The 21,928-nt window shown below is 48.9% G+C and overlaps 1 protein-coding gene across 3 annotated transcripts in view; it reads left to right on the top strand.

Moving 5' to 3' along the window:
- TULP3 (TUB like protein 3) overlaps window positions 1-21,928 on the top strand; it is a 498,377-nt gene that overhangs the window by 315,320 nt on the left and 161,129 nt on the right. For all 3 annotated transcript variants that reach the window (XM_085652317.1, XM_085652315.1, XM_085652316.1), the window contains 2 exons: window positions 8,502-8,629; window positions 9,577-9,780. In XM_085652317.1, coding sequence (XP_085508443.1) covers window positions 8,502-8,629; window positions 9,577-9,780 — 332 coding nt within the window. The remainder of the gene's footprint in view (window positions 1-8,501; window positions 8,630-9,576; window positions 9,781-21,928) is intronic.

The following is a 21,928-nucleotide window of genomic DNA, read 5'->3' on the forward strand; positions in this document are numbered from 1 at the left end:
GGACCACCCAAAGGGCTGACAGGTCTAACACGCGTCCCCCCCAGCTGAAAGTGGGGAGAGCTACCCAACCCCTTGGCAGTTCTCATCACTAAGGCGGAAATACCTTGAGAGACCGTCTGCATTGGCGTGGTCCACTCCAGGCCGATGTTCCACCTGAAAGTCCATTCCCTGTAGGGAAATAGACCACCTCAACAACTTGGGATTCTCCCCCTTCATTTGCATCAGCCAACGAAGGGGTCTGTGGTCGGTCTGAACCAGGAAGTGCGAGCCAAACAGGTATGGCCGCAACTTCTTCAGAGCCCATACCACTGCAAAGGCTTCACGCTCTATTGCACTCCACTTCTGTTCCCTGGGAAGTAGTCTCCGGGATAGGAAGACCACGGGTTGATCCAGACCCTCTTCGTTGAGTTGCGATAGCACTGCCCCAATGCCATGTTCTGATGCATCTGTCTGGACAATGAACTCCTTGGAAAAGTCTGGGGCCCTTAAGACCGGGGCCTCGCACATGGCTTTCTTCAATCTCACAAAGGCCTGCTGACAAGCCTCCGTCCAGACTACCCATCGAGGTTGTTTCTTGGACGTGAGCTCCGTGAGGGGGGCTACGATGGTTCCGTACCCCTTCACGAAGCGACGGTAGTATCCCGTGAGGCCCAGAAAAGCTCGGACCTCAGTCTGTGTCTTGGGGGGTTCCCAGGCCATGATGGCCTCGATCTTCGCCTGGAGGGGTTGCACCGCTCCCCTACCCACCAAGTGTCCAAGGTACACTACCGACCCCTGCCCGATCTGGCACTTGCTGGCCTTGATCGTCAATCCAGCTTGTCTCAGGGCCTGGAGAACAGCTTGCAGGTGACGCAAGTGATCCTCCCAGCTGTTACTGAAGACGGCTATGTCATCCAGATAAGCAGCAGAGAAACTCTCCATTCCGGTGAGGATCTGGTTTACCAGGCGCTGAAACGTGGCAGGTGCGTTCTTGAGCCCAAAGGGCATCACACAGAACTGGTAGTGGCCATTGGGCGTGGAGAAGGCTGACCTTTCCCTTGCTCCATCAGTCAAAGAGATCTGCCAGTACCCAGAAGTAAGGTCAAAGGTACTTAGATATTGGGCAGCTCCCAGCCGGTCAATCAATTCATCCGCCCTAGGGATCGGATGAGCATCAGTTTTGGTCACTGAATTCAGTCCCCGGTAGTCCACACAGAACCTCAGTTCCGGTTGGGCACCCGGTGGTGCAGCTTTTGGTACTAACACCACCGGACTGGACCAGGGGCTGCTGGAAGGTTCGATCACTCCTAGCTCCAGCATCTTAGTGACTTCACTATGAATGCTGGCCTTCACCTTGTCTGACATCCGGTAGATCTTGGACTTCACAGGTGGGCTGTCTCCTGTGTCCACGTCATGGACGCACAGGTGAGTCCTACCCGGGACAAGGGAGAACAACGAAGAGTACTGCCCCAGGACCTGGCGACAGTCCTCCTGCTGTTCAGGAGTTCGAGATGGGGAGAGAATCACTCCCTCCACCGACCCATCCTTCTCTTGAGACGCAAACAAATCAGGGAGAGGCTCGCTTTCCACGTCCTCTCCTCCGTCAGTCACCATCATCAAGATGACTTCGGGCCTCTCGTGGTGGGGTTTGAGGCGGTTGGCGTGCAGCACCCGTAGGGGCTGACAAGGGGTCTTCAGGTCCACCAAGTAGGTAGCCTTACCCTTCTTCTCCAACACCTCAAAGGGTCCTGACCAGCGATCCTGGAGGGCGCTAAGCTCTCCTGGTTCGATCACCCACACCTTCTGGCCAGGCTCCAACTCCACCGGGTGAGCGTTGTGGTCATACCACGCCTTCATCACTGCTTGGCTGGCCTCCAAGTTGTCAGAAGCTTGCTTCCACAACTTAGCCATTTGGCTCCGGAAGGCCAGCATGTAGCTCACCACGTCCTGGGGAAGCTTTCTGGGAGTTCTTTCCCATCCGTCTCTCACCAGGTTGAGAGGTCCACGTACAGGGTGCCCATACAGAAGCTCGAAGGGGCTGAAGCCCACTCCCTTCTGTGGCACTTCCCTGTAGGAAAAGAGTAAACAGGGTAGGAGGACGTCCCATTTCCTCCGCAGGCTTTCAGGCAGACTTCTGATCATGCCCTTCAAGGTTTTGTTAAACCTCTCCACCAGACCATTGGTCTGGGGGTGGTAAGGAGTTGTGAACCGGTAGGTCACTCCACACTCCTTCCACATCGCCCGCATGTACGCTGACATGAAGTTGGTCCCCCTGTCGGACACAACTTCCTTGGGAAAACCCACTCGGGTAAAGATTCCCATCCGGGCCCTAGCCACCACAGGTGCTGTTATGGTCCTCAGAGGTATTGCCTCTGGGTACCGTGTGGCATGATCCACCAGGACCAGGATAAACCTGTGACCAGCTGATGTTGGCGGATCTAACGGACCCACAATGTCGATGCCCACCCTTTCAAAGGGGGTGCTAACGACAGGAAGTGGTTCCAGGGGAGCTTTCAGCTTCACCCCTGTTTTCCCACTGGCTTGGCAAGACACACATGTCCGGCAGTAGGTATCGGACGACACTTTCATCTGAGGCCAATAAAAGTGTGGGACAAGACGGGCGAAGGTCTTGTCTTGCCCCAGGTGTCCTGCCAATGGGATCTCGTGAGCCAACTCCAGAAGGAAGGCTCGATAACGTTGAGGGACTACCAAGGCTCGTGATGATCCGTGTAGGGGTGCCTTGGGTTCACTGTAGAGGAGGCCATCCTCCCAGTTACAACTGTAGTTCCCTTCAACGTTCCCTGCTGCCTGGGCTTCGGCCTGTCGCCTCAGCCCCTCAAGGGTAGGGCACTCCCTCTGGCCCTGGCAGAATTCCTCCCTGGACGGGCCTCCCTCCACGTGCCACACGGCCGGGATGGGTAGGTCCTCCAGGTTGGTAACATCCCCCACCGCAGACTCCTGGTCCACCATCTCCGGTGGCCTATCCGTCCTACGGGGTGTGGACGCCGAGGCAGGCTCCTCCTGTCCTCGGTTCTTCCCTTGACTGGCAGCTGGCTGGGCCTTTGTTCCAGGCTCCAGCCGAAACAAACTCCCTCTCCGGGTAGTCGCGGACCCTGTGCTCACACAGGCCCAGTCAGGTGTACCCAGCATCTCAGTGTGAGTCCGGTATTCCACCTCCTTCCAAGCGTTGTGCTCCATGTCATTCCCCAGTAGACAATCGACTGGCACGGCAGGGCTTACGGCAACTCGAAGTGAACCTGCAACCCCCCCCATTCAAAGGGAACCTCGGCCACTGGATAGTGGCCTGTTCTGCCGTCAGCCATCGCAGCTGGGTGGAGTACGTCGGGAATTACCTGCTCTGGAGACACCAGTTGACTACGTACCATAGTCATACTGGCTCCTGTGTCTCTCAGAGCCTCCCCTCTTTGGCCGTTGATGGTGACCCACTGCCCATACTTTACGGTATTTGCGGGCACCTGGATCTTAGGAACCATCTCCCGTTCTCCCAGGGACACTAAAGTGACACCCGCCCACTCCCTTCCCTTAGTTAAGGGCATCTCCTCCCCGAGCACTACACTAGCTACTCCGGGGGTCTTTCCTCCAATGGGAGGGGGTGGTCGTTTCAGGCACTTCGGATCTCCCTTATAGTGTCCAACGCCACCGCACTCGTAGCAATGGACAACCCTTGGCTGCTGACTCTGGCCAGGATTAGGGTTTCTGAGTGGGTTAGCCCTAGGGGTGAATCCTGTTCCCTTCCCTTGGAAGTTATTTTGGGGGCCTTTGGAGAACTCCTTTTTCTTTTCCCCTCCCTCTTTCTTCTGGGGGGCGCCCTGTCCGGCCTTTTGAGTATCCCCTCCAGTCCCCCTTGTGGACACCCGGGTACTAGCCCAAATGTCCGCCTCCTCAGCAAGCTTCCGGGGACTGGTCAGCTTGCTATCCACCAGGTGTTGACGGAGTTCAGGGAAACATTTCTCGAGCAGGTGTTCCTTCAGTACTAGATCAAACAACCCCTCGTAGTTCCTCACTTCACTGCCCTGAATCCAACCCTCTAGTGCCTTCTTTGCATAGTCCAGGAAGTCCACCCAATTCTGTGTGCCCAGTTTGTGACTACCCCTGAACTTCTGTCTGTACTTTTCGGGTGTTAGTCCAAACTTTCTTATGAGCGCCACTTTCATGGTGGGGTAGTGGGTCTGCTCATCCTCCTCGAGGGCCAATAAAGCATCCCTACCAGCTGGAGGCATGTACTTGTACAATCCCCCTCCCCAGTACTTCTCTGGAACCCCATGGGCCCTTAACGAGACCTCATAGGCCGCTAGCCACTTGGCGATATCGTCACCCACCCCATAGCTAGCTACTATGTCCTTTGGCAGGTAGGGTTTGGGTTCCCTGGTGTACTCTCGTTCTTCGCTGCCACCGTTAGGTACCGGGTGTGCCCCGATTCTCAGGATCTGAAGATCTATCTCTTTCAGCCTTATCTCATGAGCCATCCTCTGTTCCTCCTTCTCTTTCTCCAGCCTTGCTAAGTCCCATGTGAGCTGTCTTTTCTCCCTCCGGTCTGTTAACTCCACTTCAGACAAGCCACCGCTAGAGGCACTGCTGCCCTTCCTGGAAAGTGTCCTGGGCCCCGCTGACAGGTTCCCCACCTCAGGTTGGTACAAACCAGCTCCCTCACTGTCGGGCTCTCTATCCCTGTCCTCCTCCTCAGCCTTGCTTTCTCGGCGTGCCTCCCCCCAAGCCCTTAAGCTGGTTTGGAGTGCACCCTTCTTTGCTCCTGGGGGACAATACACCCCCTCCCGCTGGCAAAACTCCCTGAGTTGGGCCACAGTGTACGTTTCTAAATTCTCCAGTACAAACTCCATCTTGCCCACTCAGGTTAGAGGACAGTTACTTGCAGTAACTATGCAGGGGGGTACCTTATATAATACCTCCTCCCACCACCAGAGTAAATTTGGAAAAACAAAAACTCACAATTAGGAAGGCCGCTTTGAGAAAACTCCCGGTGTAGGCCTATGGACTACCCACAGTTATTGTTGAGTATACGTAGGCACAGCTCTATCCCACCACTGAACACCAATTAATGTTGGAAATACTCCACTCCCACACCGGTAAGGGTTGGTGGTAACGGAGTCTTTCCAGGACATACAGTGGTAGCTTGGCTCGAGTGGTCAGGAATCAGGCACCGTGCTAAGCATACGACATACCCATACAATAACCATGCGTGCATCCGTTCCAAAAACGACTCTACACCGTAAAAATTGTGAAAATATCTTTCTTTATCTTCGTTTTCTCTTAGTTGCTGATTAGATAAATATAACACAATCACAGTATACAAGGCTTTCTAAATAGTGCAGGTCAAATAAATACTGGCTTAATGATTCAATAAATAGGGGTGATCATAAATAGTTAAGGCATAAATATAAGTGCAATACGTACAGGCAATTAAATATTCTGAGGCAATAAATACTGCAAACCAATAAATATTGTGCGACAATAAATACTGTGGAACAATAAATACAGTGAAGCAATAAATAGGTTAAATACAATAAATACAGTGCCCTCAATAAATAATTAAAAGCTGACAGTGACACTTATAGACTCAGATCACATTTGAGATTACTATGGGCTGATTTGGCCCAGGCACAGCTTGTGGGGATGTGGAAGGCTTGAGGGTGTCTACTCCCTGGCTTGGACAAGGCTGAGGCCTAAACTGAGGTAGATCAAGGGGGGAATACCAGAGACCTGGCTCTCTCACTCTACACAACCCCTCTAAATTAGTCTCAGCTCACCCCTGGCACAGTCCAGCTGGTTCCAGCACCTCTCTAACCCCTAGAGTAGTCTCTTAGGATTCCACAGGGCCTTTGGCGCCCTCTATTCCACTTACTGCCCTTTTTCTGAAGCTCCGACGCTGCTGGAGTCGTGTCGACGCCGTGAGGCGGTTCCGGTTCGATGTCGGCGGCCTCGGCACAATGTCAGTTCTTGACGACGCCGGTAGGCGGTTCCGGATCGATGTCGGCGGCCTCGGCTCGATCTCGACCTCCGATTCGATGACGTCGGGCAGTCTTGGCTCGATGTCGACTTCGGGCGGCTCCGGTCCGATGGCGACCTCAGGTTCGATGACGTCGGCCGGCCTTGGCTCGATGTCGACTTCCAGCGGCTCCGGAGTGCGATCCCCACTCCCGACCTCCGGTGCTCCTCTCCTCAGGTTTCCGGCGACTCCGGAGTGCGACCTCCACTCCCGACCTCCGGCACGATTCCCTTCAGGTTCCGGCGACTCCGGAGTGCGATCTCCACTCCCAACCTCCGGCACGCTCCCCCTCGGTCTCCGGCGACTCCGGAGGGCGGACTTCACTCCCCCGTCGACGCCGCTCACTCGACCTCGGGTGACTTCCTCCTCGACCTCTGGTACTCCTCACGACCTCCGTCGGCGCCCTCTCTCGACCTCTGGCGGCTCCGGGTACGACGTCTGCTTTTCCAGTCAGCGCCGCTTCTCCACCTCGGGCTCCAGGTCTCCAGGCTACTCGACGTCAGACTCCAGGGAAACCAGTATCCAGGTCAGGATCCTGCTGTTCTTGGATTCTAAGGCCTGTTCCTGCTGTCCAGGTCCTTAAGATGGTTTTTCTTGCTTCTTCCCACACAGGGCTCCAGGCTGGGCTCAGTCAGTAGGGACTAGTATCAAGGGTGGGTTTATGGACCCCACTCCAGGCAAAAGTTTCCACCCCTGCTGCCTCACTCCTTCCTCCTTCAGGCTTCTGCTGCTCACTCTTCACCAGTCAGGTGCCAACTGCCAGCTCCAACTGCCAACTCTCTGTCTTAGCTTCCCAACATTCTAAACCGCCTCCAACTGTCACAGGGCTCCAGAATGTTGCAGAAGGTTCTAGTAGGTTCCAGTGGGTGCTGGTGATGTCACAGGTGGCCACCATTTTGTGCTCCAGGCCCTCAGACAGAAGTTCCAGGGGTAGATAAAATGGCTCCCTGAATCTGCAGCAACACTAAAAAGTCTGGTGGTTCCCAAAAAGGAAAAATTCAAACAGGGTTTGAGGCAAAAGTGGGACAAAATAAATAATGATGAGGAGGGACCACCCAAAGGGCTGACAGGTCTAACAGACGGTATACTTCTTTCGGAGCATTCATGCAATTTTCAAGCAGTACCCAAACTCTTAAGAGATTTCAGATGCCAAATTGCTAAGTTGTGTTGGGTTGGAGCTTGTTGTTCTGGCAGTGGGTATGTGCTGTTAGTTTTCTGAATAGATGGACAAATGTTTACATGAGATAAGAAAACCAGCCCAACACATTTTCTTGACAACATATGGAGAAGACCTAGATGGATAAACCATGCACAAATGTCCCTGTCCAACCAGTCTGTAGAGCATTCCCCTGAGACTGTTGGTGCAGGTATCTGCACTGTGTAACAGAAACTGTACCCAAGTCAGCACATACTACCATATACTAATATGGGAATACCCGATAATTCAACAATACTGGTAGGGGGTAATGTCATAAATACGACAGGTATGTGGAAAGGAATTGTCACTACACCTGAAACTATGCCTCCTCAATAAATGGGAAGCAAAAGATATGACCCGTACGGAGCGAGCGCTGGCAACTTTGGGGATGGTAATAGCAAGGCGAAACATCGTCCATGGGTGGGGGTATACAGGGGGTACCATCAGTCGAGGAATGGAAGCGAGACATGGACTGGTGCAAGCTGGCTGAAAAAACGTTTTTTGGAAATCGGGGATGCTCCCGAAAGTGGGATCGAGTGTGGGGAAACTGGAATGCTCATAGGGTACGTATATGTACTTCTCCATCCACACAGAGCACCGTACGGCGGGGGGAGGCGGTGGACGTAATTTCTGATGTGATTTGATGGGGGCAAATGTCTGGTGAAGTCTGCAACTATGTCTCAATTACTAATTTTACTGCTGTTTTTGAAAATGTGATTAACTTTGTCTGATGTAAGATTCCAAACTTAATAAAAAGATGTTTTAAAAAAGAAAAGGTATATTTTTCAAGTCGAGGTTTTCTTTGATTTTCAATTAAACTTAATCTATTCCCAAGTAAGATGTCTTGCCACGGTCTCACCTTTTAACCTATGGTTAATTCTACATGGGAAATTTCCCATGTAGCTAGTTAAATAGTAACCTCTGAGCAGGTGGTAAATCGCAATGGAGGGATGCAGGAGGTGGTGCCAGGAGGCAGTCTAATGGGCAGGTCCTGCTTGGATGGTCCACTGTAATACTACAGAAGTTCGGGTGAAGGTCTCTGCTTCAACCCTCACCCGTGCCTCTTCCAACAGCAGTTTTACTAGGTGTGAATCTGCACCTCTTAAAACTGGGTCTGGTGTTCCAGCACCTGCTAATCCCAGGAGCGAGGCCGTAATGTTCTAATTTTAACTCTGACTTCCTGTGAGAAATATTAAACAAAGGATCTGTCAATTGAGAGTGGAATTCTACAGTGTGAAAGGCTGAAATGTGTTAGATAGAACCGTATTTATTTATTTGCCTCTCCTTTGTTATTGGAAGGTATTTCGGGCAGTTTGAACTTTGATGAGGAGGAAACAGAAGAGGAGGAAGAGGATGAAAACCTTTCTCGCTCACCCCATTCCGAAACCATACGGCCTTCCTCTGCTTCCAGCAAAAAGTCTGCAACAGTGAGAATGTTTTGAATTTTATGTACAGTTCTGCCTCACATTAATATATCATGTTGCAATTTGCACTTTAAAATGAAATTACCACAGAGGCCAGTTTCTGTTAAATGTCTTTTTTTCAGTTTCTGTAACACTGCTTCTGTAACATTTCTGTTCTGTGAATCTAAACCAAAGTATTCGGGTCGCCCCATAATTTTTTCTGCTGTAGAAAATTCAAAAGTCCTCAGCCTGACTCACAACAACTATGTCCTTGTGGCAAAAAGTGTATTAGCCAGATTATATTTCACGTTTGAATAGCTCTCAACTAGGTGCCAGTTAGATGTATTGTTCATTTCTTTCTCATTGTTCATTTTGCTTGCCACTGACATTGCAGTGATCTGTAGGTTACAGCATCAAATCCTGGCAAAGATGACTCAGCGCTCTATTTTTTCAAGTCAGTCAATTGAGTACCTTTAAACTGAGTCATAAAAATACATGTTAGTTACAGCACTTAGAAACTTAAGCTGTGCAGTGTAAAGCATTGTGTATCTCCATATATGAAACACAGTATTATCATTATTAATTCAAAGTTTAGTTAAGAGGCATGCATAGCAGCATTCAATCCTGAACAATCACCACCATATAACAGTACAAGTTTACACACAACTCATTTAATTCCCTCTCAACCCAGTAAAGAAAGGTCAGCAGACGGATATCAGGACTTTAAAGCACTACCTAGTACTTCCAAACCATTCAGGCACCTACTACCCCGCTGCAAGGCCATGCTAGTGGCAGAATAACAGCCATTGAAAAATCTTTAACATTACATATCTGTACAAGGGTAGTAATTCATTTGCTCGTCTGTAGATGAGTATAGTCCATGACAGGTGACTAGTTTTGCTTTGAAATGCAACATTTTCAAATATTTCCTTTAATTTAATTTTGATTTCTCATTTGTTTGGATTCAACAGGATACAGGTGCCACCAGCACAGTTTCTACAGGTCCTCAACCAGAGACTCAACAAATGGAGGTGGAAAATGTGGAGGAATTTGCAGTGCGTCCTGCTCCGCGTGGACTGACTGTGAAGTGCCGAATCACCAGGGATAAGAAAGGCATGGACAGAGGTCTCTACCCCACCTATTTCATGCATTTGGAGAGGGATGATGGCAGAAAGGTATGTGAAGAGGCACAGTGCCACTTTGTATTCTCTGATCATGTGTTTCAGCTTCTTATCCCTGCATAATATTGTAAAAACGCAACTTGTTGTCGCCAGCAAGGGAAAGGCTACAGGAAAACATGAGTAATATAATTGAAGGTGTGAAGGTGAATGTGAAAGCTCCAGGACCACCAATAAGTGATTCAAGTGGTTGAGCTGTGCTGTGTGAGGCGCATAGAGAAATAAATCACTGCACTGCATAAAAACTGTTATGAAGTGAGATAAAACAGATTTACACTTAGGACAAAGGATAGCTGTGAGTATAACATGTCACATTCAGGAAAGGAAGTGGTTACTTTTGTATTCACAATAAAACTGTTGTACTTTGCACCTGCAACTGTTCCTTTAGCTGGTCAATGATTTCGCCGTTGATACAGTGGTTTCATGGTCCCACATACACTCGTTAGTGGAAACAAAAAACATGTTCCTCTACCCCCGTTTACCACCTCCCATGACACTTGGAAATGTGTACTAGACCGCCTGAATTCAAAGTTAAGGCAGGCAATTTTCTATAGCGGACCTACAAAGATGGCATTGTGTCACCACACTTTGAAACATTATTTGGTTAGGTGCTATCCATACCTCTTATATCCTATCTGTTCCTCCTCTCCCCAGTTCAAAGCTTTCATAAACTGATGCCTGACACAATACATTGAAAAATGCATGACTATAGAGTATTCACTTAATAAGCCATCTATATAAGCAAGTTACTCCAAGGAGCGAATTACTTCTGGCCTTATGAGGAATATTGCAAGTAAGTCATGTATTCAGATCTAATATAATTCAAATGCTAAAAGACACTTTCAACCATAACATGATCTGTATTTATTCATCCTTTATTTATTATTTGATCATAGTTATTCAGAATATTGAAACTTATGAACTATTAAATGGTGAACTGTGATGTATTTGAAGTGAAAACACTCTGCGAAATGTATATTGAAGTAAATAGCTCTCTCGGACAGAGTTGTGCTGTAATTGTAGCTTAATAACACTGAATGAACACGTGAACAATAGTAAACTTACATGAGCCAATGTATAGCAACCAGGCTATTCAAAACTGCAGTGCCAATATTTCTGCCCCTTATGGGTTATTAGTAGAGGACCATAATCCGTTCAGTCAACAATGTGCGTAGTAGGAACTTCTATTTGCACATTAGAAATAAAGAATTGTGCAGATACCAGTAAATAAAAAAAATTGAGCTACCATCACAGTCTGTTCAAAATCGGTGGAAATGCTTACCTTTTCAGAGATGAAGAGCCTGGAGTAAAAATATCATTTTTTATATCCAGACTGCAAACAAATCTACAATAAAATTACATTCTAGGTTGAAATTCTATGGTATAGAGAGGGTGTCTCAAAAGATCATGCAGTGTGCCCCAATAATATGTCGTTTAGAAAATGATTGATATGATGTAGCTTTGGGCAAAAAACACTCGAGTTCCAGGTGATCCTTAAGAGCAGAAACAATGCTGTAGAAACATGTGCACGGCACTAACTGTGACATGTAACTTATGGCGTTGCATTTGCACAAGGAGTCAAATGAGCACCAGGGCTCCTTGCAAAGAAACACGATACCAGACTCAAGTTTTCTCACGAAGAAATAACCAAGAATGCACAATTGTTTATAAATGACAAGCCTCAAGTTTAGGTGGATGGCGCTGAATTTAAGGTTTACAAGTGGATTTGTGACAAAGCTAAATGGAGAGGAAAATGTATATCATGGGTCCCACCGAATTTGTGGTTTACTTTGGGAATAATGAATGGAGAGGAAAGAAATATTACAACAGTGCCAGTCCCAAAGGCATGGATACATGACTAATGGTCAGTATTCCAAATATTAAAAGTAAAGAATCTACTCCTTGGGAACATATGTCGATTACATAGAGTGGCATAGTATGTATGCCATGAGATCACTTTCTGTGATATATGCCGTGCTTTGTACATATAGCAAATTGAAGTATATAAAAAGTGATGGATGGAATGCTTGAATTAATCTCAGTTTCTAGTTTATGCTCTGGCCACATACCAGTCTATTGTTATTTTGCACACCATGCCACCTCAGTTTGGACACCGCCATATGCAAATCAGTCTTGCGAACTGCCAAGCCAGATCCTCCCTGAATCGGAGCACAAACAACATAGGACTGGTTTCGGCCTAGCTAGGGACCATCAGCCAGGTATAGCTTGGTACCAGTGATACAGTGTGCATGGATCCCATGTCTGGGCATACCAGTCCCACTTAGGGTGACACACTGAAGTATACAAAAGTGATGGGTGGAATGCTTGAATTAATCTCAGAATCTGGCTGTGTCCAAAATAACCATGGACTGGGATGCAGCCGAGTGATTACCAGTGGCTACACATTTCTGAAAAGTAGACAAAATTCTGAATTCAGCAATGGGTCGGTTCTCTAGATCCCTCACGGGTTTTATAAAGAAACTGTGTTGGAAAACAGCCATGTTCGAGGCATATGAGCTGCAGATTGTACACTTAGCATAGATCGCCATCTGGTGTTGGGCCCGGATGTTTGCAGTTTGTTTTTCTTCTTGGACAGTCTTTGGAAGTCACGAGTTTGGTGACTCCTCCTTCGGTCCGTACTGCGCATGGGCTTCGGCTCCATCCTCAGATTGTTTTTTTCCGCCATCGGGCTCGGATGTGATACTTCGTGCTCCGGCTTCGAACTTCTACGGTTCCAGCCTCGACGGAAAATCCTCGTATCTTCGAGTTTCTTCATCATCATCTTCATCTCTCGAAGCGGCACTTTTCTCCATCCCGTACATCGGCACCGGCCTTCGGGCCCTCCTCGACTCCGGTCCCGGCCGATGGAAAGGACTCCGTTCAAAAAGTGCCCAAAATGTGGGTCTAAATTTCCCCACACCGACCTCCATCAGGTGTGTAATCTTTGCCTCTCTCCAGAACACGAGGCCAGAGACTGCCCCGCCTGTAAGTCTTTTCGGTCGAAGAAAACCATCCGGGATCGAAAAGCTCGACGCACCATGGCGCACTCATCGTCTGCAGCTCCACCGGACATCTTCGGAGACGGCGCCGAAGCTTCGGGGCAAACACACACCGAGCAGGAAGAAGACGTCGTCAGCGCTTCCGAAGCCGACGACTCCGACGTGGAGGACATCACACCGGCGCAGCGGGCCGTGAGTACTGTGCCCCCTCCCACCCCCGCGCCCAAAACCAAAGAGACTCGGGTTACTCCCTCGCCTGCCGGCCTGGGCAAAACCAAGACCAAAGCTTCGATCACCCCACCTTCGGGCTCGGTGTCGAAGCATCCAAAGTCTCACGGCAGCTCGGGATCGAGCCAGCCGACGCCCGGTGCCGAAAAACAGCATCCGGCACCGAAGAAAGCAATATCCAGCTCGACTCCGAAGCCACCGGTGCCGAAGCCTGGACTCTCGGTGCCGACCAAACACAAACATAAATCTGTCGGCACCGACGCTCCGGCGCCGAAAACTCCTTCGACGCCGAAAAAGCAGGAGGCCCCAAAAAAGCATGGCGCACACAAACCATCGAAGCCCTCGGCTCCGAAATCACCGGTGCCGACGGACGATTCGACGCCACTGGCTCTGTTTACACCAGACCCTCTACAAAAGACTCTGTCCAAAGATCCAAAGACTGGACTATTGACTTTAATTATCAAGAAAAGACGCCTTGATACTCCGGCTCCTCCTCCACCACCCAAAAGGAAGGACTCTGCTACTTCACCCCTCAGAGTGCCCTCCCCACTACCGCCTCCTTAGGGTTTCATCATTTACTGCAGAGAGCAGCACACTACCATGGGGTGGACATGCACAGTGAACCAGTGGAAGAAGACTTCCTACTGGATACATTTGACATACAAGACAAATCCACTTCTATTTTACCCATGCTTAAGGGTGTCACCAAGCACGCTACAGAGGTGTTCAAAGACCCTGTCAGGGCCAGAGTACTAAACCCTAGAATAGAGAAGTACAAAGCAGCACCCACAGACCCTACATACATTAAGGGCCCTGCTCCCCTAGATTCCCTAGTTGTCTCCACAGCTAGAAAGCGGGCTAACTCCCAATCCTCAGGAGAAGCCCCACCGCCAGACAAGGAATCTAAGCTTCTGGACGCGTCTGGTAAACGCACCGCCTCCCAAGCTGCAAACATGTGGCGCATTGCAAATACACAAGCACTGCTTGCGCGATATGACAGAGCACACTATGACGAACTAGAGGCTCTTATGCAGCACCTTCCAGAAAAACACAAGCGCAAGGCTCATGACCTAATACAGGAGGGTAAACTAATTACAAACACCTCCATTAAGTGTGCCCTCGATGCAGCCGACACTGCTTCTAGAGCCATAAATACAAGTGTCCTGCTTCGCCGCCATGCCTGGCTCAGGATCTCAGGGTTCAAGCCTGAAGTCCAGGCGTCCATACTCAATCACCCCTTTGACCAGCAAACTCTCTTTGGGCCAAAGGTAGACGAAGCGTTGGAAAAGATGAAAAAGGACACAGACACAGCAAAGTCTATGGGGGCACTCCAAACACAAGCCTCTAAACGTTCCTTTCGACGCTCGTCCTTTCGTGGCACAGGCAGAGGCTCCTCCACCGATAACGCCTCTACCTCCTACAAGTCCCCTCCTCAAAATACCTTTTCAAAGGGCAATCAAAGGGGCGGTTACAGAGGCAACAACAATAAGGGCAGGGGCAAAACCAACAACACCCGTTCTGCCACCCCACCCGCACAATGACTCCCCTCCGCTCCCCCCAGACCATCCCACTCCGTCGGGGGCAGACTACAAGACTTTATCCACACATGGGAGTCCATAACATCGGACAAATGGGTGACCCAAATCATTCGGTCAGGGTACTGTCTCGAACTAACATCTACCCCACCCAATATCCCACCAAGGCACCGTCCAATGTCTCAAGAACATTCCACACTGCTCAAACAAGAGGTACTCTCACACGCTATAGAGCAGGTCCCCGTCAATCAACAAAATCTAGGGGTCTACTCCCTATATTTCTTAATACCAAAGAAAGACGGGACCCTCAGACCCATTCTCGACCTCCGGCCTCTAAATGCCTACATACATTCAGACCATTTTCACATGGTCACCCTACAGCAAGTCCTCCCACTCCTCTGCCAGGGAGACTTCCTCACAACCTTGGATCTGAAAGACGCATACTTTCACATTCCAATACACCCCTCTCACAGGAAATACCTCAGGTTCGTGGTGGACGGGCAACATTACCAATTCACGGTTCTCCCCTTCGGGGTCACCACCGCACCACGGGTGTTTACCAAATGCCTAGCAGTAGTAGCAGCACACCTCAGACGTCAACATATTCACGTCTTCCCTTACCTAGACGACTGGCTGATAAAAGCCGCGTCCTACGACCAATGTGTGCAACATACAAACGGCACCATCCAACTGCTCCACCAGCTAGGCTTCACGGTGAACTACCAAAAGTCCCACCTCATACCATCTCACACAAAGCAATATCTCGGGGCCACTATAGACACCTCCAAAGGTATTGCCTATCCAAACCCAGCCAGAATCACAAGCATTCAAGCCTTACGCAAAACATTCCTTCCTCAACACTCTCTTCCAGCAAGAGTGTTTATGAAGCTTATAGGAATGATGGCGTCTTGCATCTTCATAGTGCCCCATGCAAGACTCCACATGCGTCCACTTCAAGAGTGCCTAGCACAACAGTGGAACCAGGCCCAGGGGCAGCTGACGGATCTGGTGTTGGTGGACGGCCGCACACATCACTCTCTGCAGTGGTGGAACACCACAAACCTTTCCAAAGGGCGGCCGTTCCTGGACCCGGTTCCTCAGGTGACTCTAACAGCGGACGCATCGCTCTCCGGCTGGGGAGCGCACCTTCTACACCTCACCATGCAAGGTCTATGGACGCCACAGCAAAAATCGCTCCACATCAACCATCTGGAGCTCTTGGCGATCTTTCTAGCCCTAAAATCTTTCCAAAAACAGATTTCGGGCAAAGCAGTCCTCATTCGCACAGACAATATGACTGCAATGTATTATATCCAAAAACAGGGGGGGACACACTCTCCCCAGCTCTCCCGCTTAGCCCAGAGCATATGGAGATGGGCAATTCCTCAAAACATCTTTCTCCTGGCACAGCACGTTCCAGGCGTACAAAACACCATGGCAGATCTGCTCAGCAGACAAACGCAACAACTACACGAATCGGAACTGCATCCACAAGTTCTTCACCCATTCTTCCAACAGTGGGGGCATCCTCAGATAGACCTCTTCGCCACCCACGAAAACAAAAAATGCCCAAGCTTCACCGCCAGATACCCACACCCATTGTCCAAGGGCAATGCGATATGGATGAACTGGTCAGGCAGATTTGCATACGCCTTTCCACCTCTCCCACTAATTCCATTAGTGGTCAGGAAGCTACAACAGCACTCCCTCACACTCATTCTGGTAGCTCCGACGTGGGCCAGGCAGCCGTGGCACACCACGCTACTACAACTGTCAGTGGTACCACATCAAAAACTGCATCTATCCCCATGCCTCCTAACCCAGAACCATGGAGAAATCAGGCACCCGGACCCAGCTCAGCTCAACCTGGCGATCTGGCTCCTGAAATCCTAGAATTCGGATACCTTAACCTTCCCCCTGATTGCATGAACATCATCATGGAAGCCAGACGTCCTACCACTAGAGCATGCTATGCCGCAAAGTGGAAAAGATTTGTAATTTACTGCCGTAACAATACAATCAACCCTCTAGATGCATCCATACAGCACATCATATGCTATCTGCTCCATCTTCACAGGTGTAACCTGGCATATTCATCCATACGCCTACACCTAGCAGCGATCGCTGCTTATCTACAAAACAGACAGCATTTATCACTCTTCAGAGTGCCCGCTATTAAAGCCTTCATGGAAGGCCTTAAACGCGTAATTCCTCCCAGGGCACCACCTTCCCCTGTATGGAATCTAAATTTAGTTCTTACACGACTAATGGGTCCGCCCTTCGAACCAATGCACAAATGTGAGCTACAGTTTCTCACCTGGAAAACAGCTTTCCTTGTAGCTATCACTTCCCTTAGAAGGGTTGGTGAAATACAAGCGTTCACCATACAGGAACCCTACATACAAATGCATCACAGCAAGGTCATACTTCGCACAAATCCGAAGTTTCTGCCCAAAGTCATTTCCCCCTTCCACCTCAATCAATCAGTGGAATTACCTGTCTTCTTTTCGCAACCCCAATCTGTTGCAGAAAGGGCCTTAACACACTTGATGTGAAAAGGGCGTTGCTATACTACATACAAAGAACGCAACCCTTCAGGAAGACTAAACAATTGTTCGTTTCCTTCTCTCCACCACATAAAGGCAACCCCATTTCTAAATCAGGGATAGCTAGGTGGATTGTAAAATGCATACAAATTTGCTATCAAAACGCAAAGAGAACATTATCTGTTCCTCCTAAAGCCCACTCTACAAGAAAGTTAGGGGCTTCTATGGCTTTTCTAGGGAATATACCCTTAGATGACATCTGCAAAGCAGCCACATGGTCTACACCGCACACCTTCACAAAACACTACTGTGTAGATGTGCATTCCAAGCAGCAAGCTAGGGTGGGCCAGGCTGTACTAAAGACACTTTTTCAAACAGCTGCAACGGATACCGGTGGTCGCCGCTAAGGTTGGGTACTGCTATATAATCTATGCTAAGTGTACAATCTGCAGCTCATATGCCTCGAACGGAATATGCTACTTACCAGTATGCATCTGTTCTTGGCATGTAGAGCTGCAGAGTTGTACACGCCCACCCGCCTCCCCGGCTACCTGTATCCGTTCCAGTACATCTTATTTAGATACAACACATGGGTTTCTCACTGTTATTACTACGCTCCATCATTTCCCTGTTGGCGAAAAACAATCTGAGGATGGAGCCGAAGCCCATGCGCAGTACGGACCGAAGGAGGAGTCACCAAACTCGTGACTTCCAAAGACTGTCCAAGAAGAAAAACAAACTGCAAACATCCGGGCCCAACACCAGATGGCGATCTATGCTAAGTGTACAACTCTGCAGCTCTACATGCCAAGAACAGATGCATACTGGTAAGTAGCATATTCCTTATGACCTAATTATTATGTGTAACAACTTGTCATGATGGCCAGTTTACAACAGCTATATATTGTTACGTCCGCTAAACCCTTCTAGTCGTGGTTATATATCGGGTTTGTAGGTACTCCAAGAACCCAAGGTAATCCGAGCCAACAACTGACCTGCACCTTGCAATTGTGTTTTATTGTGTCCTGAGCACCTCATACGGTAGTCTAAAGAGCAAAAAATGGGTATGAAGGAAAACTATATATTCCTGAAATGTACTCCAAATACTGAGTATAGGAACAGTGATTATTTGTACATCTCTGAATTTATGGGTACCCATACTAGTATTCGATTCAGGTGGATGTTTGCAAAATGTATTTTTTCTAGCACACTGGCATACATTTGGAAGGCACAAATGTAGAGAAATTGAATCGCTAAAGACACATGTCCTACTATTCTGTGTTCCCATATATCATCTGATTATAAAGGTACCTTGCTTGTGTGGCTGGGCCTAGAGCCTGAGGCACAATACACCACAAACTCGACCTGGAGACCTATTTTACCAAGCAGAATCCATGTTTTATGTTTTTTACAACATTGGGTAGCTGCAGATTTTTGGCTCTACCCCCATTGTCATCTGAGAAAATATACTATACTAAGATATTTCTGAAAACTTGACCCCACTGAGGTGTTCAGCAAAGCGTGACTTGGATGGTTCTAACAAGGTTTTTGTTATTCCCAGAAGTGCTTGCAAACCTCCAACTTTGTCTAAAAATGCAAATTTCCCTCACCTTTCTGAAACATAAAGTTCTGAAATCTGTGGGGAACCACACCCATCCAGCATCTCTCGATAAAAATGGTACCTCGCTTGAATGAGTGGTCCTAGTGCCCGCAATAGCTAAGGGCCAAAAATGCAATGTAGAGACATCAAGATTTCCTATTAAAAAATGACCTAATTTGTCAATAAGGTTAGCTTTGATATTCATTCCCAAGTTCTGCAGCCATCCAGGGTAGCCTACCCAACCCAAACATTTCTGAAAACTAGACACCCAAGGGAGTCTAGGGTTGTGCGCCTTGCAACAATACCAATGATTGTTTCTTACCCAAAGTGCCTTGAAAACCTCAAACTTCAACTAAAATTGCACATTTTCCTAGCATTACTGTGACGTAAACTCCGCAAAATTCCTACCACCCAGCATCCCACCACTTGTTCCGATAAAGACACTATCCTACTTGTGTGGCTGAACCTAGTGCCCAAGACAGGAGCAAATCAAACCAGGGTCAAGGAGAGTCCTCCTGGGAGGCGTCCACCTCCCAGAACAGCAGAAAAACACGCGGGGGGAAGCAGAGGCCCATGCTTGTGGGGGGTGTGGAGCGCTCTCTCCCACCCCTGGAATAATTATACCTAGTGTCTAGTTGATTGATCCCTGCTTGTGGGTCGCCCTGCTGTGGCAACAGTTAGCCTCCCCTCCAAGCAGGGATCAATTGGTGAAGATCTCATTGAAAGGGAGAGATTCTCCCATTTCTAATTATATCTTCCTGATACAGATATGTGATTAAAGGGCTCAGATATGCCCCCGAGCACTGATTCAGTGAAAGTGAAATAAGCTGTTCAGCTCACTGCATGCCATGCTGATTGTTGTTCTCCCCCCCCCCCGCCATTCCATCTTTTCCAACAACCTAGACCGGAACGTTGGAAACAACACCCACAGAGAGGCCATCAAGCAGGCTATCTCGTACACGTATGACCTCACAACTACTAAATTACACTGTAAACAACTGGAAAGGAGATGGCACAACAGTAAGGACACGACCAACAATACCACCTTCTAGACAGCCTTAAACTTCTACCCCAGACAGTTGAGAGAATAGAAGAAAAAGGCCTTAGCCTTACACATCGAATAAAGCTGCAATAAAAGCAAAGAACTCTTTAACATTGTCAAAGAATTCTCCAACCCCTCAGCTGTTACTAACATTAACCCGTCACAGGAACTCTGCCACAACCTTGCATACTTCCACAACAAGATCGCTAACACCTACAGAAACTTTAAACCCCAGCCCAAGGCCACCAACTTCTTCAAGCAACCCATCAAACCCACTACCAACACAGGCAAACGACTAACCAAATGGAGCCAGCTTGCCCCAGAGGACACCGCCTCCATCATGAACTCGGTCCACTCAGAGGCCCCAACTGACCCATGCCCTCGCCACATCTTCATCATAGGCAAAGCTAGAACAGGCCATGTATGCATCCCAATGTTCAGCACCTCAGTTGCCATGGCCACCTTCCCCCGAGGACTGGGAAAGCACAGAAGTCAACGCCTTACTAAAGAAACCATCAGCAGACCACAGCAAACTCAACAACTGCCAACTCAGTACGACCACCCTGCCCCTTCTCCCGGATAAGCATTAGAAAAAGCCACAAACCAACTTTTCTCCTTATGTCTGGAATGGAACCTCCTCGACTTTTCCCATTCTGGATTCCGTAGCAACCACAGCACCGAGACCACCCTCATCGCGGCTACCGACGACATCCGAGCACTACTCAACCGAGGAGAGACTAAGGCTCTGATCATCCTAGACCTCTTGGCAACCTTTGATATGGTTTTCCACCACACACTCATCACAAGGCTGAACAACATAGGCATCCATGGAGCTGCTCTCATATTAATTGCCTCTTTCCTCACTGGAAGAACGCAAAAAGTCTGCCTTCCCCCCTTCACATCCGAACCCAAGGAATTTGTCTGTGGAGTACCACAAGGATCGTCCCTTAGCCACACCCTCTTGAACACTTATATGACACCTGTGGCCAGCATCGCCAAAACCCATGTACTCAACATCATATCCTGTGACAACACAACTCATCCTCTCCCTCTCCGAAGAAACCACCAACACAGAGACCAACCTCTACAACTGCAATATAGACGTCACCAACTGAATGAAGGACAACCACCTGAAACTCAACACTGACAAGATTGGTACTGATTTTCAGAAACCTACTCCTACCCCCACTGACCACGCTAGGAAACCAGGCATTATTCTGGACAACAAGCTAACCATGACAATCAGGTCAACTTAGTCTTGTCTTCCTGCTTCTTCATCCTCCACATGGTTAGTCAGATCTTCAAATTGCTACCCCAAAGCTCGAGACACACCATTACCCAGGCCCTCATCTCTAGCTGACTGGACCACAGCAACGCTCTCTACACAGGGATCGCAGCTCACCTCTTCTGACGACAACAGGCCATTCAGAACGCCGCAGTCAAACTCGTCCTGGATCTCGCTAGATGAACCCTCATCATCCCCTACCGCATGGAAATTCACTGGCTCCCTGTACAGAAAAGATGCCACTTCAAGCTCTTGACCCATGTATGCAAGGCTCTACACAACTGTGGACCTGCCTACTTGAACCACTGCCTGAACTTCCATCAGCCCACCAGACACCTCTGCAGCCTTTTCTTTAAACCCCCCCCCCCCCCCTTGCCTTCAATGTAGCAGATGCGAAGGTCTCTCCTTCTACCTAGAAGCAAAGACTTGGAACATGCTCCGTTCTCCCTCTCATCTACGGACCTCCCCATCTCTTCCAGAGTTCTGAAAGTCCCTGAAGACCTGGCCGTTCGGTTAATCAACAAGACCCTGCCAGCGCCTGGATACCTTCTTGGGTGACCAGTAGCGCTACATAAATCTACTGTTTGATATCTTTCTCCAACAGCTACCATGATACGCTTCATCTAGTCGATGCTACAGGTACTCATTGTCAACAGTTCTGAATCTGGCACTGTTCTCCGCTCCGTCCCACACCAATACTCTTACAAACTAGGTGACATGCCAGCAAAGGGAGCTTTTCCAAGACCTTTGGATTGGTAGCCGGGCCGTATACCTTACCCTATCAGAGGGGCATAAGCCTTCCCAATTAGATGTCTTGGCGATTGGCACTCTTCATTCTCATCCCTCAGGCCTCCTCGCTGCAAAATGGATGCTGCTACATTGCACTTAAAGTCGGGTCTGCCCCTACTTC

This window comes from Triturus cristatus, chromosome 4_1 (assembly GCF_964204655.1).
Source record: "Triturus cristatus chromosome 4_1, aTriCri1.1, whole genome shotgun sequence".
NCBI lineage: Eukaryota > Metazoa > Chordata > Amphibia > Caudata > Salamandridae > Triturus > Triturus cristatus.